Source organism: Crocodylus siamensis, chromosome 14 (assembly GCF_052110815.1).
Source record: "Crocodylus siamensis isolate JL-2025a chromosome 14, ASM5211081v1, whole genome shotgun sequence".
NCBI lineage: Eukaryota > Metazoa > Chordata > Crocodylia > Crocodylidae > Crocodylus > Crocodylus siamensis.
In genome coordinates this window covers 25322841-25333650 of record NC_143408.1, presented here as the reverse complement: position 1 = coordinate 25333650, position 10810 = coordinate 25322841, and the positions used below count along the sequence as shown (strand labels likewise).

The 10810-nt window shown below is 46.8% G+C and overlaps 1 protein-coding gene across 4 annotated transcripts; it reads left to right on the top strand.

The window, feature by feature from the left end:
• Positions 1 to 158: 158 nt before the first annotated feature.
• On the top strand, positions 159 to 8824 carry LOC149853511 (interleukin-18-like). 4 transcript variants are annotated; one of them, XM_090027466.1, is made up of 6 exons: positions 245 to 296; positions 4276 to 4387; positions 5352 to 5539; positions 7108 to 7251; positions 8141 to 8289; positions 8447 to 8824. In XM_090027466.1, exons 3-6 carry the CDS (start codon positions 5473 to 5475, stop codon positions 8666 to 8668), a joined length of 582 nt encoding a protein of 193 aa, XP_089883592.1. In that variant the 5' UTR covers positions 245 to 296; positions 4276 to 4387; positions 5352 to 5472; the 3' UTR covers positions 8669 to 8824. The 4 variants fall into 4 exon arrangements, with proteins under 4 accessions (XP_089883591.1, XP_089883592.1, XP_089883589.1 ...); XM_090027465.1 differs by lacking the exon at positions 4276 to 4387 and having other exon boundaries at positions 159 to 296; XM_090027463.1 differs by lacking the exon at positions 245 to 296 and having other exon boundaries at positions 430 to 5091.
• Positions 8825 to 10810: the final 1986 nt, after the last annotated feature.

Here is a 10810-nt window from a genome sequence, read left to right as displayed (position 1 = left end):
CGGTGTAACAAAAGAGGCCGGATTCAGGGGAAGAGCCGCGGCGGGCGCGGGCGGGGGGCGCCCGGAGCGGAAGGAAGCGATGTTGGTGCCGCGAGAGACATCCTGCCGCCCCGCGGCTGCGGTGCCAGCCCGTGGGGGAAAGCATGTGGGAAAATGTAAATTTCGGGCAGAGGGAGGGAGCAGCCGCGGGCCGCCCCTCGCACGTGGGGCTTGTCCAGCCTCCCGCAGCAAAACCCCGGTGCAGGCGGGGAGCAGTCCGCAATTCAAACTCCGCCGAGAAGGAAGCATCTTTCCAGGTAGCGGGGCAGGGGCAGGGGCAGGGGCAGGGGCAGAGGGAGGGAGACACCTCCTTCGCCCCCCCGCGGCTGAAGCGGGGTCGGGGTCGGGGTCGGGGTCGGGGTCAGGGTCAGTCCCCACCCGGGGCAGGGCTGCCTGCAGCGCCCTCCCCCGCCCCCAGCACCTGGGGCCGGGTGGCATCGCGGGGGGACCGTCCTCCCCGGCTCGCCACCTGGCAGCAGCAGTCGGGCCTCTCGCCCCGCAGCGCTGGGCATGGTGCCCGAGTCCGGGGAGGGGAAGTTGCCGGGAAATGGCCAGCTCACTCGGAGCAGGGAGGCCGGCCCCTGGCCCGCCTGGGACAAGGGGGCTGTCTGGGGTCCCCTGGCACAGTGACAGTGGCAGAGGCTGCCCCTCTGCAGAGCGGGATGCCAGGGGAATAGCGGGGCAGTCCTGCCCTCGCCGGGGGCAAGGGATTTCTTGAAGCTTCCTCTGCTGAAGCCCCAGGGCAGTGGCACGGGGCCCCGCATTGCACAGCTGGCAGTCCTGGCCTGAAGGCAGGGGCAGGAGCCAGGCTGAGGAGCAGGAACCAGAGACAGAGGGGGCCCCTGTCTAGATCAGAGGTCAGGAACCCCCAGCACATGTGCCAGCCACAGAGCCCAGGCTGCTCCCAGCAGGCAGCTGGGAAGCTGCAAGCCGTGCTGCAAACAGCTGCTCCAGCCACTACAGCACCTTCCAAGGTAGACAGCGTGGTTTTTTTGGCACTCCGGCCAAAAAACATTACCCGCCCCTGGTCTAGATGCCTGTGGTTAGCCCATGGAGCAGCTATGCCAGATGCTTTAAAGCTGGCTCAGGCCTCTCAGAGTAGCTGGACCCACAGCCATGAAAGGAGAAAACGAGTGTCTTTGAGCCAAGGCTACTATGATGCTAGGAATGGAGATTTTAATTGGGGCATGGTGTTCATCCTGCTGTTTAATTGCCACATCTTAGGAAAGGATGATAATGACCCAGCTAAACTCTACAACCCTTTGCACACACTTGCATGTCTGCCACTTCTTGGTTGGTGTGATGCCCATTCTCCCAGTACTGGGAAGAAGCTACGTTTCATGGTACGGCAGTGGTGCGTGCAAGTTTGAATATGGCGATTTTTATATTCACCATCTCTAAGTGGCAAAAACACCCTGGCAAACTTGTGTGTTACTCATGTCAAAATCAGTTTCTGGTGGCTTACATGTCAGGACAGATGACAGCCAAAATCTATGGACTTAGTCTCAAAATCCCTGTTCAGCTACTGCTTGATCCTGAGGCAGAGTCCCTCAGGTACTATAACTTGGGCATTAAAGATCCCCTGGTACCCAAGGGGCTGCCAGGCATGGTGGGGCTAAGCAGCTTGGGACCTACAGTTCACAAATCCCTCCACCAGAGGAGCGTGTCTTACTGGACTCGACTTCCTAGGACATTCAGGGCAGCCGCCACCACTCTTGGGGCAGCACTTCCTTTTTTATGCAGAATCCCAGTGGTGAGGGATGTGTAACCTGGGCTGGAGTCGCTCCTAGGAGGAGCAGTGGGAGAGGGGCTGTGTGCAGGATAGGGGGTTCACCCTTGCTTCTGCTCCCTGGTCCACTCGAACAGGGAAGGCTGGCATGCCTGAATGGGGCAGGGTGGGAATTGGACATAGGACTGGGGAGAGCCAGGAGCTCATGCTCCAAGTATAGAGCTATTGGAGAAGGGCGGCAGCACTGCCCTGCACTATTCCTTCTCAGAAGTTTGGGTTTTTTTGAGAGAAAGGAATGAGCCCTATCCGAAAGAGAAGGCTACAGATGCTGCCTGCAAAAGAGCATGAGCTCAGAGCCAGGGTACTTCCCAGCAACAATGGATAAAGCATCTCAGCCCTACTAGGGGAGGGGAGAATATTTAAGACACAAGTGTTTGCTGTTGACCGAGGACAAAAATAGTATGCTGGCTTTGGGGTTCCCACGGAGATGCCCAGCCCCTGCTACGCACTGCACAGGGAGCCTGCACAGGGAGCCTGCACAGGGCTGCGGATTGTGCTGTGGGGACTGCAGACCTGCCAGTTGGAAGTCGTGATGTTGAACATGCCCATACAAGTCTTTTTTGTGACAAAGAGTAGTGTGGCAGATCACAGTTAAACAGCTGTAGCTGTTACATGAGCCAGCTCACATCGCTTGCTTTCTTTAAAAGCCACCATGGCCTCGAACACTTCATTCCGAAAGGTCTTTAGAGAACTTAGAGTTTCAGTCTTTACCTCAGCGAAAGGAAGTAAAAAAAAAAGACAAGTTATTTTAGCAGATAAGAGGCTTGGACGAGACAAGTGGGCAGCAACAAGCGGGGAGGGGGAGAAAGGAAAGGGATGCTGTTGTCCTTGGTATGCCTTCCCCTGTCATTTTGCTCCTCCCTACCTTCTTTCTTTGAGTGGTAGGGAGCTCAAGGCATTTTAATTTTGAAGGGGAAGTTAAAGCATCACTTAGCTTTTAAAGATAAATTATTCAAGTGCTTTGTTACTTGAAGACAATATTTTAAAATGAAATTACTTCTAAGGATGAAGCAAATAGCAGAAGCACAGATCAGACAAACCCTTAGATGCTTGGTGCATCAGTAGGAATCCAGTTTTTAAAAGAGTCTAGATATCTTCTTCTGAAAAGTCTTTAGTGACCCAATACTTTTTTTCCCCCCGGCACCTTGAAGTAAAACTCAAAGCAGCATGGAAGGAAAATAATTTTAGATTGCTTACTACCTTGCTGTAGGACAGCTAGCTTGTTTTCTGAACACCTTTGCCAGGCATCAAAGTTCCCACAGACATTTAAGAAGGATGAATTAGCTGAATGCTTGAGGTCTCTTCCTACTCAGTTCCTCTCAGATTGTCAGCTAGGTGTGTAATAAAACTCATTATCCCAGCTAGCCCCTTGCCACAGTTAGCCCCTCTGAGTGACAGCAGATCTTCTGAAAGCCATTTAGATTCATTTACTCTGCTAAAAAACCTCCCAAGACTGTCTGTATAGGAACTATGTGACTAAGGAAAACAAAACTTAAATAACAAATAAATAAAGCATGAAGTTATTGAGGAAAGCCTACAATTAAGCAATATCCCATGTTTATCTGTCTCGAACTATGAATCAGTTTAAGGGTAATAAAAATATTAAGATGTGAATGCTGAGGTTGTAAGAGACAAGAGAGAGTAAAGTACAACAACAGAGCAAAAAATGATTTAAAAAGAAATACTAGATGAATAATTCAAGAGGAAGTGATATGTTCAGGAAGCCTTGAAAGCATCTTCAGCTACAGCTAGCCCAAGGTGAACTGCAATCTCACATCAATCTGAATAATTTTCTGGGCAACTTGAAAAATTATGATAACACAAGGGGGCACCTTTACTGAACCATTTGTAATTGGGGCAACAGGAAGGGAAAGCATTAGTAGTCTCTGCCATACAAGGGTGAAAGAAAGGGATAATTGAATACATATCCATACCCCCATAAAACCATCACTCTAGGCAAATGTACCTAACTAGCAAGTCTAATTCTTTTGAGTCACGGTCATACAACTTGCCCCATCTCAACCCCTTTCCTAGGAGCTACTGTAGTTCTATACCAAGTTACCCAAGTCCCTTTCACTAGAAGTCCTTTTTTATGCCTGTGCACAGCTGTAGTTTCCCTAGAGCAGAGAAGATTTGTTGCAGCTGAAGCCTCAGTTCAGTCAGGTTGTTGCAAATCATTTTTTCTGAAATATGCATTACAGCATGACCATAGCATTCCCCAGCAAACAAAACAGAGCTCTAGGCCATCATAGATAGCATCAGGGATTATCAGAAAGGAAAGTTACTTGCAAGCACATTTTTTAGTACTGTAGCATATGGGCAGCTTAGATGTGGCTCCTGAAGAAAGTAATATTTAAAAAACATATTAGTATTTGAGCTGAGGCACAGGGCACAGATCATGGTCTCTAGGGCATACACATCTCTAACTTGTATCCCATGGCTATCAGCAACATCAAGACTTCAGTTTGCAGCTAGAAGAAGTTGAAAGTTTGGCTACCCTGGTAAACGATTATAGATGTATAAGAAAAATACATACGGTGTGAAAAACTTCGTATCCAGGTAGGTACACTACATACAAGTATAGTATTGGGTGCTTCAATGTAGATAGTGCATGCTATGGCTTTCCTTCTGCAACAGAAGAGCCAGAAAGTTACAAGCTAATTCTTGCTTTTCTTCCATCTTCCGGTTGCTTTTAATGCGCTTAAAGACAGTGAACACCTTGGGGAGAGAAGGCAACCTTAATCCCATGGCATTTCGGGAAGTAGTAATTAGGGGGCTGATTTTTCTAGGCAACCCTTTTTTTTTTTGCAAGCTCTTGCATCTTCAACATTTTTAAAATGGCTAATTATTGTAATCAAAAGGTACAACAATGATGTACCAGATCTAATTTTTTTGGTTGAGGGAGCTCATTTAACAGGATTGCAAAAGGGAAAGGAAGTCTGCTGAGGCAGGAAAGAAGGGAAGAGAGATGTGATGAATAATTTGCTGGCTAGATTTTTTCATGGAGTTAGGGATTTGATGAAGTCAATGCAAAATAAGTTCTGTTAAATATTTATTTTTGGATTCAGGCCTCAACACAGAAGAATCAACAGAGCTCTCATTAGAACCTGACTGCAGGCATATGTTAATGTAGTTGGAATCAGCACCAGAAGCAGTCCAGATTAAATGAAAGTGAAAGATGGCAAACTGTATCTCATTGCTAGTTGGCTGATTAGAAAATTCTCAATTGAGGGAAGAGATCCACCTGTCCATTAGGATATCTGGTAACTTACTACCAATGTTAATTTTGGGATAGGTTTTCAATCTCCTTGTAAATAGAAGGTGCCTCTTGTCTTTAAATGATGCAGCTGAAACTGGGAAAGTATAAAACTCAGCGCTTCTAACAGTCCTGAGGCTGTCAGAGCTAACATGAAGCAAAATGTTAAAAACAAGATGTTAAGAGGAGACCTTCCGTGTCGGGGGGGGGATAAAAAACCTCTCTGTTTCAGTGATCCATAGCAAAACACACAAATCTATTTCTCAGCCCAAGAGTGTCACTGCGTGACAACAGGAAGCAGAGAATCGGCCAGCATTAGCCCTCTACATCTGAAGGGTGAACAGGGTTATCGTCATCTCTGGACTCCTTTGCTTGCTGCAGAGTAAAGATGAATTGCGAAGAGGTTCTTGTCTTGGCAGTCTGCTTTGGGGAAAATCGAGAACTCTATTTTGAAGGTAATATTTGTCTTTTATTATACGTGTGGGCCTGTGCTGTAATTTCTGTGCAACAAACCAAAACTGGCCAAGCAATTGATTCCATTGCTTGAGCTGACCTCCCTGCTGCTGTAGCCTGCTGCTCTACTTCCCTACACCCTTCGGAGCAATTCCCACTTCCTGCAATAACAAACTGTGCTTCTGGGGAGGCCTGGGTTCCAGGCTTCCTCAGTGCTCCTAGAAATGTCACCAAGAAGCTAGTGGAGCCCAGTTTCTGGAGCTTCACCTGCACCAACCAAGACTAATCGGATCGGTTAGAACACTGGATAGTTTAAGACTGTGTTTATTTTAATCCCCCAGTTTCACATCAGTCTTCTCCTAAACCTCAAGCTAGACTACTACTACAGGTGCAGTTCCTTGCTTGATGGGACTTCAGTAGCTTTTACAGCCTCTTCACAAATAGGAGGATTGTTGGGGCATGGGGAGGGGTCTAGTAGAGGGTGCCTGTTTATCTCATTGACTGAAAGTGGCTAGAAAATGATCCATTTAGAAGCAGCTTGTAACAGCCTTTTCTTTCTTGTCATTGCTTGTTTGGAACCAAGATGATGAAGGTAAATCTGCTTGTCACTTAATCATATAACTAAAGTAGTAACTAGTACAGAATCATATAACTAAATAAAGTAGTAACTAGTACAGAACTAACTTTCATCCCCAAACCCACCAACTAATTCCACCCAATTTAGCACGAAGCAATAGGTAGTGACTTGTTCTTACACCTGCTGTTAATTTGGGTGTGCAAGTCCAATCTTGCAAAGCTCACTGTTAAGCAACTCCAAGTGAAGTAGAGGCCCTCTGGGCCAGGTGAGCTGCTCTAGCAGCAAAGCTTGGTTCATTCAATGCGTGACAGAGCATAGGATTGCTCAGTACAACTACATGGGGAGGGCAGGTCCACTGCAAGGGAGAAGAGCTCAAGGACAATGTGGACACAAGAACAAATGGATGTAAATCAATTTAAAGTGCAAGTCAGAAGGGGGTTTCTGTCCATCAGAGAAACCAGGTCCTAGAACAACCTGTGATGGGAGGGGAGGTGATATCAGGAAAAAAAACCCAGTAGCAACAAAATAACTGCTCCAACACAGCTGACTGGGTTAAAGAAAGAAGTTCAGGGAAGGGGCTCAGTGATTTAGGGGTGGCCTCCTGTTCCAAAGCCTGGGTGCCTATGATTGAAGAAAGGTATGCCAGAATAGCGGGTTTGGGAAAGGGAATAAACATCTCCAATTTCTCCCCTTAAAGTTGACATTGCACTGGATGAGGAGGGGAACAAGACAATGTATAGGAGAACGGCTTCCCTTCCCACTGTGCAAATGCTGGCTCTCCAGACACCTGATGCTTGGGAACAACTCCCCATTTCTCCTGCTCAGGATACCAAGAGATATAGCACAGTCTCTGTTTTGCTTGAATATTATTCCAGCACCGTACCTTCCTATTTATACTTCTAGCTCGTCTGTATACAGGAGATGTGCTGATGTGCTCATTTAAAGCTAAAACTAAACCAGTGCAATGGGACTTTCCATTTAATGTTTCCACAGAAGTTCTGGAGTGCGACTCCCTGAGGAAAGAACAGTGCATCTGTCATCAAATCTTTCGAAACATCAACAGTCAAATACTCGTTGTGCGATCAGATTCAAATGTAGGGGTATTCGAATCTGTAGCAGACCAGGAGGTGAAGCGTGGTATGTGAAAATTCACCTCTCTCTCTAATCACCAGCTCACACTTTCACTCCACTCAACCTTTTGCCTTGTGGTATCACTGAATTCTGAATCTAAAGGGCAAGTTATCCAGCTCTTAGGGCTAAAAACATAACTCCCACTGCTAGAAGCCATAGCTTGTTCTGAACAACTCAGAGGAAAAATGCAGTTAGCTAAAGGCCTTTCATCATCTCCTCAAAGATGCTGCACATTTCATGTCAGCGAGGAGAGCACAGACTCGCTTCCCAGAGGGAAGTAAAGATCAGAAATGGTACCTGAGGGCAGACAGAAGACCAAGGGAATTCCTCATCAAAAAGTTACTGAGAGCCACATGCATGCAAAAGGAATGAGGTCCTACAGCCTAGAATAAAGCTGGGGGCTAGGAAGGTGCTGCAAAGCCACACTGATGGGCCCCTCCTCTCTGTTGTGCTGGGTGCGATATGCAAGGTCCCCTTTTTGTTTAAACAAGACACTGTGAGGCACTAAAAGCTGTTCATTGCTTTACACTATATAGCAATAACATTTCTTTGCTCATTCCCATTCAGATTTACAGAGGTCATTACTAGCAACAAATGTAACCCCTACCTACCTTATGGACCTGCACTAGATGGCTTGCACAACAAATTAAAGCGACCTAGCAACATCACTCTCTCACCCCCGCCCAGTCCTTTACCATTTGCTCCATCCAGCAGAGAAGTCCAAATGAATTGCATCAGCCATCCCAGGACAGGATACAAAACAAATACAGGCCCCATCTCTTTCCAACAAGTAGAAAAAGTGGCTGTTTGTGGTGCAATAAAGCACACGTGGAATTAAATTGCAGGAACTGGCTCCTTCCTGGGGGAATTTCTAACGGGAGCACTTTCTGTTTAGGGAGTGGAATGCTATTCACCATTCACTATTATGCAGACATGGGTGTGCCTGAGACTGGGCCGGCTGTAGCATTCAGTGTCCAGGAAGGTAGCAAGACTTACAGTATGTACTGCATGGATGAAGGCGGGAAAAGAATGGTTCGATTCCGGGTAAGTAGCTCCATTGGTTCCCAGCATTTGCCTCACTTAGTGAAGCAAATAAAACCAAGACATCAAACATGCTGCAACGAAGAATTGTTCCTGAACCAGTCAAGAGCTAGGTAATGAGTCTGACTTGGGAGTTGATCTTGTGCTTGCTCTGTTTCAGGAGGGAGAGCCTCCCAAGGACATCGAAGGAAAAAGTGACATCGTTTTTATTCAAAAGCTGTTTACACCGGGAGACGGAACGTCATTCAAGTTTGAATCTTGGCTGATGCCAGGATATTTCTTGGCCTTTGCAGAAGAGGGCAGCTTAATTAAACTGATTTTAAAGAGCTGTGTGAGTGGAGATGAAGTAGATGAGACCATGAAGATACATTTTGAAACTTAAACTAAACTAAAAATCACTCTAAAAACGCTGCTGTATCATACATAAGCTATTTCTTGGCTGCTTTCTTAAACAAGCAAACAAAAAAAGTATTAAACATTAACTTTTTTGCAACTTCAATAATGCAGTTCTCTTAAAATTTATTAAATTCTCTCTTTGGTCAAATTGATTCTTTTTTAAATTTGTTTGCAAAACAGCTGTTCATCCCTCCTGGTACCACAGATTTTACTGGCTCCCACGAGGCAGCCTTACCGTCTTTATTCATCTGAGAGTGCAACATGCATCTGCTTCCGCCTATGAACTGGTGTCGGAGGCTGAAGGCTTGCCTGGGCTTGCCCAGACAGCAGCCTGCCAAGAAACCCCCTCGGTTCTAGTTCGTAAACAAAACTCTCAAGAAAGCAGTGGAACCCATCCCCAAGGAAAGGTCATAGGATCAATGTGTGGGAAGGGACCTAGACAGATCATCTAGTCCAACCTCCTGCCATGGGCAGGAAGGAGCACTGGGGGTAGCAGGGGTCATAAGACCCCAGCCAGGTGCCTATCCAGTCTCCTCTTGAAGATCTCCAGGGAGCCTATTCCAGGCTCTGGCCACCCTTACCATGAAGTAGTTCTTCCTAATATCTAACCTAAACCTACCCTCCCTCAGCTTGTGGCCATTGTTCCTGGTGACTCCAGGATTTTCCATGCCCCAGGCTAGGAGGGGCAGGAGCTCTGCAGTTTGCAAACCAAGGCATGTGACTGGGGGGTGTCGGGGTGCTATTTAAGGGGAGTGGGAGGGTAACTGCCTGAAGGATGAAAACAGGAAGGACTCTGCCTGCAACGCCATAGACTCAAGGAGTTGAGGCTTGCTCCGACGTGCCCTTGAGCCTTGTGTAGTATTCTGCTAAGATCTCGACCTCTGGCAACTTTTAAAAGCAGTTTTTGAGACTGAACTACTTTGCTGAGCTTGTGCATCCCTGCTTACCTGTCACACTGGACCCACAAGCATTAAACCAAAAGGCAGTGCTCCAGAGCCAAAGCTACTATACAGTGGTGTCTTGTGGCTTAAGGAAGGGCACAGAAAGGAGATTTAAGCCTAGAAACGTGGCCTAAAAATCCAGAACTATGACACGGAGGATCTACACCTTCATTAATGCACCGTAATTATGGTGCATTAAATTTAGAACCTGTAATGACAGGAACGAAACTTAATGCACCATAATTGGTGCTACTGTGCATTAGCAAAAAGGGTCTTTTGTGACGTTAAGATGTGTTGTACACTAATTCTTAATTAAACTGATTTTAAAGAGCTGTGTGAGTGGACATGAAGTAGACGAGACCATGAAGATACATTTCAAAACTTAACTGAAAAATCACTCTAAAAACGCTGCTGTATCATACATAAGCTATTTCTTGACTGCTTTTTAAAAACATAAGAAAAAAGGATTAAACATTAACCGCCCGCCCCCCTAGCCTGGTGTGTGGAAAATCTATTTTTCCCTGTGGTTGGGACAGGTTTTGAGAGCAAAATGAATGGGTTCCACTGCTTTCTTGAGAGTTTTGTTCATGAACTAAAACTGAGTGGGTTTCTTGGCAGGCTGCTGTCTGGGCAAGCCCAGGCAAGCCTTCAGCCTCCGACACCAGTTCACGGGCGGAAGCAGATGCATGCTGCACTCTCAGATGAATAAGAAGACCATGAGGCTGCCTCGTGGGAGCCAGTGTACTGCGTATTAGAGCATTAGCATGGGTTTTGCCTGTCACACTAATGCACAGTAGAATTAGTCTACTCACACAGATGCATCCAGAGAGACTCAGTACAGGCCCAGCTGGCTTAGATACAGTAAATACTAGGAAGCCCAGCACTGCAAGCTTGATAATTGTTCTAAAAGGAGGGATCAAACCGGATTGTAACATCTATGCTACTGAGGTAAGGCAACAAACACTTCATAAAGTGCAAGTGGTTCACATCGACAGGGTGAGGGAGAATCATAGAAAATGAGGGTTGAAGGGACCTCAGGAGGTCACATCTAGCTCACCCCCCTGCTCAAAGCAGGACCAGCCCCAACTACATCATCCCAGCCAAGGCTTTGTTTAACCAGGGCTTAAAAACCTCCCAGGATGGAGACCCCACCACCTCTCTGGGCCACCTGTTTCAGTTTTACTACC

What these genes read in the sequence shown, in the direction of transcription:
- LOC149853511 (XM_090027465.1), top strand. Translation starts at nt 5,473, where the DNA reads ATGAATTGCGAAGAGGTTCTTGTCTTGGCAGTCTGCTTTGGGGAAAAT. An exon ending in TCGAGAACTCTATTTTGAAG is followed by an intron (nt 5,540 to 7,107) that starts GTAATATTTGTC and finishes ATGTTTCCACAG; the next exon opens with AAGTTCTGGAGTGCGACTCC. An exon ending in AGACCAGGAGGTGAAGCGTG is followed by an intron (nt 7,252 to 8,140) that starts GTATGTGAAAAT and finishes CTTTCTGTTTAG; the next exon opens with GGAGTGGAATGCTATTCACC.